This window comes from Sinocyclocheilus rhinocerous, unplaced genomic scaffold (genome assembly GCF_001515625.1).
Source record: "Sinocyclocheilus rhinocerous isolate Xijiao unplaced genomic scaffold, SAMN03320098_v1.1 scaffold1812, whole genome shotgun sequence".
Lineage (NCBI taxonomy): Eukaryota > Metazoa > Chordata > Actinopteri > Cypriniformes > Cyprinidae > Sinocyclocheilus > Sinocyclocheilus rhinocerous.
Genome location: NW_015670626.1, coordinates 527,466 through 532,415, shown reverse-complemented (window position 1 = coordinate 532,415; position 4,950 = coordinate 527,466). Strand labels below are relative to the sequence as shown.

General features: G+C 35.0%; 1 protein-coding gene across 1 annotated transcript in view; it reads right to left on the bottom strand.

Annotated features, from left to right (window-relative positions):
• Positions 1–4,950, bottom strand: part of LOC107734323 (piezo-type mechanosensitive ion channel component 2-like) — a 112,109-nt gene that overhangs the window by 5,542 nt on the left and 101,617 nt on the right. Inside the window, exon 8 of the mRNA XM_016546260.1 lies at positions 335–503. Within this exon, the coding sequence (XP_016401746.1) occupies positions 335–503 (169 nt within the window). The remainder of the gene's footprint in view (positions 1–334; positions 504–4,950) is intronic.

The window sequence follows — 4,950 nt, the reverse complement described above, 5'->3', positions numbered from 1 at the left end:
AATGGATTTATTGCATTTTGGAAAAAAAACAAAAAAGAAAAAAAAAAATGTGTCATGGATTTATTGCATTTTGGGGAAAAAATTATAACATTTTATAATAAATCTTTGAAAATCAAAATCTGGATTAAATTTTTTTATGTTTAACTAACCTAAAGATGCTATGTGAAAGTTAGAAACAGAAAATAGTGGTTTTCATCTTGCCACTTTCTTGGTAAAGAAAACACATTTTTACTCAAATTAATCCAAATGGATTTATAGCGTTTTGGAACCAAACTCTTCATATATATATGAGGACTAGATCAAATCAGATAAACAGATAAGACTGAAGTCTGACCATGTCTTCTGACTCCTGCAGCCACAGGCGGATGAGCGTGGCCAGAGTGTAATACAGCACCAAGAGCATGATGGGATTGACAAAGTGGTGCCACTCCAGATCAGGGTTGACTCTGAACATCCAGGTGTGAGAGCAGTCCGTCTGAACCACAGGAGAGATGCCAAACAGACTGAGGAGGAGAACATGAGACAAATAGCATTCATATGCATGGTGTAATCTGGATTACGTAATCAGATTTCAAAAATCAAGTACTCGCAAGTAGATTAAATTACATTTTAAAATACTCTAAATCAGACTACAGTTACCTTTTTATTGAGTATACATATTAACACAATAGCAATAAATTAATTGATTCATATATTAATACATTTATTGATTCTCTCTAATTCTTTTTTTTTTTTTATCTTTTAAATGTTCCTTTCTAAATAGCCTACCGCTTACATACACTCAGAAAGTTTTCCAGTTTTGTGGCCATTCACACAAAGACACATTCAGCTGGCTATAATTATACAGAAAACTGAGAGGCCACACAGCATTTGACCACTGGATTTACAAAACTCATTTCAATTTTAAAAAGTGTTTTCTCAGCGTTTGCATCAACTACTGATGAACACATTCATTTTTATTTGAATTATTAGGTTATTTAACCATGCATTACTATGTCTCTGGGAGGCTTTTGTCTTTCAAACACATTAAAATGCACAAATTCACGTTATTTATTATTTACACGTAATGCAGGCATTCCCAAACTTTTTTTTGTCATCTGAACCTCTTTCACCTAATATTTACTTTTTTAAGGTAAGATTTTAAGGTAATAAGTTAATAATTAAGTAACACATTTGCATGTTGACGTTCTCTGACATTGGTTAATGGTCACATGACACACAAATTAATCAAATATATATTTTAATATTTTTAGTAAGTGTTTTATTTTCATTGTTGTTGTTTTAAAAATTTATTTTAATATAAAATGTTTATGATTTAATTAATTATTTGCTTTTCATTAAATTCACGAACCCCCTGCAGTTCCTTCAAAAATCCCAATTTGGGAAACCTTGACGTAATGTATGTTTAATGCACTTTATATGTTGTCAATAATAACAAATGGAATATATTTTATTTTTCTTTGCATTTTTAAATCAATATGGTACAAGATTAGCCTATTTAAATCAATGTGATAAACGAGTTAGGTCAAAAGTAATCTAAAAGTAATCAAACAGTAGTCTGATTATATTACCTAAAATGTGTAATGTAATGGATTAAGTTACTGACTACAATTTTTGTCATATAATTTGGAATCAGTAATGGACCACAATTTATAAGTAATCTACCCAGCTTTGTATATATACGCACGCACGCACGCACGCACGCACGCACGCACACACACACACACGCACACACACACACACACACACTCACACTCACTCACACACACACACACTCACACTCACTCACACACACACACACTCACACTCACTCACACACACACACACTCACACTCACTCACACACACACACACTCACACTCACTCACACACACACACACTCACACTCACTCACACACACACACACTCACACTCACTCACACACACACACACTCACACTCACTCACACACACACACACTCACACTCACTCACACACACACACACTCACACTCACTCACACACACACACACTCACACTCACTCACACACACACACACTCACACTCACTCACACACACACACACTCACACTCACTCACACACACACACACTCACACTCACTCACACACACACACACTCACACTCACTCACACACACACACACTCACACTCACTCACACACACACACACTCACACTCACTCACACACACACACACACACACACACACTACTGTATTTACATGGTGCTCAAAGGCAATTCAAACAATGATGGTGTTTTAAATAGTAATAGCATATTTTTGTAAGGTTTAGTGCATATTTTAAAATAATAATAAAAATCCACATAAAAGATGTGAACAATATAAAACTGGAATGATGTGGGAAGGAAAACTAAGTTTATCACCAAATCAAAAAGACTGTAAGAGAAGAGCTGCTAATTCACTTCAGACTTCCCAAAGTTAAGCTTGTGTTTATTTCCCCCTATTTTTTTCTTTTTCTCTTTCAGTGGAACCAAAATTGGACGCCTAAGGAACAAAAATAACAGCTTATGCTTTTTTACCAGGGTATAAAAGTTGAAAAGGTAAACAACTAACAGAGTAAAAGGAAATTAGAAGTTCAGCCCACGACATGCAGCTCATTTCCATTTCACTGTCATGTCTGTTCAGAACGAACTCGTGGCTTTTGAATGCAACCTGGATGCGATATATTTCACATTCAGCTGATGAAATCAAGAAACATGGTAACGTCTCGCAGCCGAAACCCTGAAAGCGTATTAGGTGACAAACGCATGCTCCTTGGTTTTTATAGTTTCGGTGCTGTTAGTAAAATCATTGTGGGTTGCCAGATGTTCGTTTTGCTGCTGCTTCATGGCATCGAGAAAATATGAAGTCAGAATATTTGGCCTTTCGTGATTCATCCAAACCCAGAGCGTGACGCCCAAGTCTTAATGCCACGGCTGAAAATAACAGTCGAAGTGCGGAAAAGTTGCTGGATAGAGTTACTATTTATAATGCGGCCAATTCATAATAAACACACTGTTAAGCAGAAAAAGGTGCCATGAGGACATCAGAGCATAAAGACAAATCATAAAGCTCTTTAATCTCAAGCGCTTTAGCTTCTCATTTTCCTTCTGAGAAACAGACCTCCGAAATCTCTCCTCCTCAAGAGATCTCAACTATATCTCAGACTTCAATATGGACTCAAATCTCACGTATCCAGAGAGATTCAGAGACAAACGTTCACTTTATATACTCTTAATGTATGTCAGTTATTGTCTCGTTTACGTCTATTTTTATTTTTCCAAAGAAGTTTAGGCAACGCTGGTATAAACTACTGTTCAAAAGTTTGGAGTCGGTAAGATTTTTGTTTCTGAAAGACGTCTCTTCTGTTCACCGAGGCTGCATTAATTTGATTAAAAATACTGTAAAATTGTGAAATATTATTCTAATTTAGAACAGCTGTTTTCTCTGTGATTATATGTTAAACTGTAATTTATTTCTGTGATGCGCAGCTGTATTTTCAGCATCATTACTCCAGTCTTCAGTGTCACATGATCTTCAGAAATCATTCTAATATGCTGATTTGCTGCTCGAGAAACATTTCTGATTATTATCAATGTTGAAAACAGTTGATATTTTTGTGGAAACCGTGATACATTTTATTTTTCAGGATTCACAGATGAATAGAAAGTTCAAAAGAACAGCATTTATTTGAAACAGAAATCTTTTGTAACATTATAAATGTCTTTACTCTCACTTTTGATCAATTTAACGCATCCTTGATGAAAATGCATTCATTTCTTTAAAAAAAATGACCTTAAACTTCTGAACGGTGGGAAATATGACATATGCATTGAGTATTTTGAGCTATAAACAACAGCGTCTGAGAAATACGTCCTGCACCCAACAGACAAACCAACAGAAAAGCATTTGCTTTTAATCTCTGGGTTTGCTAAATTAGCATTTTTTCTACCCAAAACAGTCTTCTCTGGCATTTCCACACATTTAGAGCTCCGCCAGTGTGCGATCAAAAGCACATCTTCACCACAGAGCTGGTTCTGATTGTGCTGTTTATGTGATCGTCAGAGAGAAGCTCTTTGTTTTTCGTCTCAGAGGCTAATGGTTTTCTAATAGGGTGTTTCTCGGGTTTTGTTTGAGGAAGAAGCCGCTAAATCCTGTAAAAACCACTTAGTTCTCTGTGGTTGAATGAAGGGGTTTAGTCAAGCACATTTCTATGCTCAAGTTTTCGCTTTCTTTGCACGCTCGCCTCTTTTATTCTCCTCCCACACATTGTATTCCTGAAGGGTCTGTGTCTGTTTGGTTTGGCCCTCGCTGTAGTTTCTGAGCTGGGTTTCAGACGTGTGTGTAGTATCGTGTCTTTTATAGAGGCGGTGAATGCGTGTGAGGTTTCAGGATGTGGATTTCGACCCAAATGAGCGGAGTAACCGTTTTAAAACTGGCTTCTTTCAGAGGTCAGGATGATTGTTTATTTGTAGTGTTTGGTCACGGTTTTGCCGTTTTGAAGTCTTGTTGAGCAGCTACTAATCTACTGTAATAGAGCAAACCCAAACACACAGCCGATGCAGGACGCAGGAGGCTTTCAAAGTCTTCAAGACTGTCAGTCATGCATTTGGGGCGACATTCAACCCAAAACCATAATTTATTTATGTAATTACATGTAAAAAATAAATAAATAAATAAATAATAATAATAATAATAATAATAATAATAATAATAATAATAATAATAATAATAATAATAACAATAGTAGTAGTAGAACCTATGGCTGTTAATTTATTTTATTTTATGTTATTGTAAGTTGTTATACATTTTGCACATTTTATACAATTTTTGCAGATTTTAATCATTAATTTTTAGAAGTTAATTTATTATATGTAATAATAATAATAATAATAAAACATTTATTTGTTTATTTTTATTTAACAGTGTTTAAAAACTATGCATAAAACAATCATAAT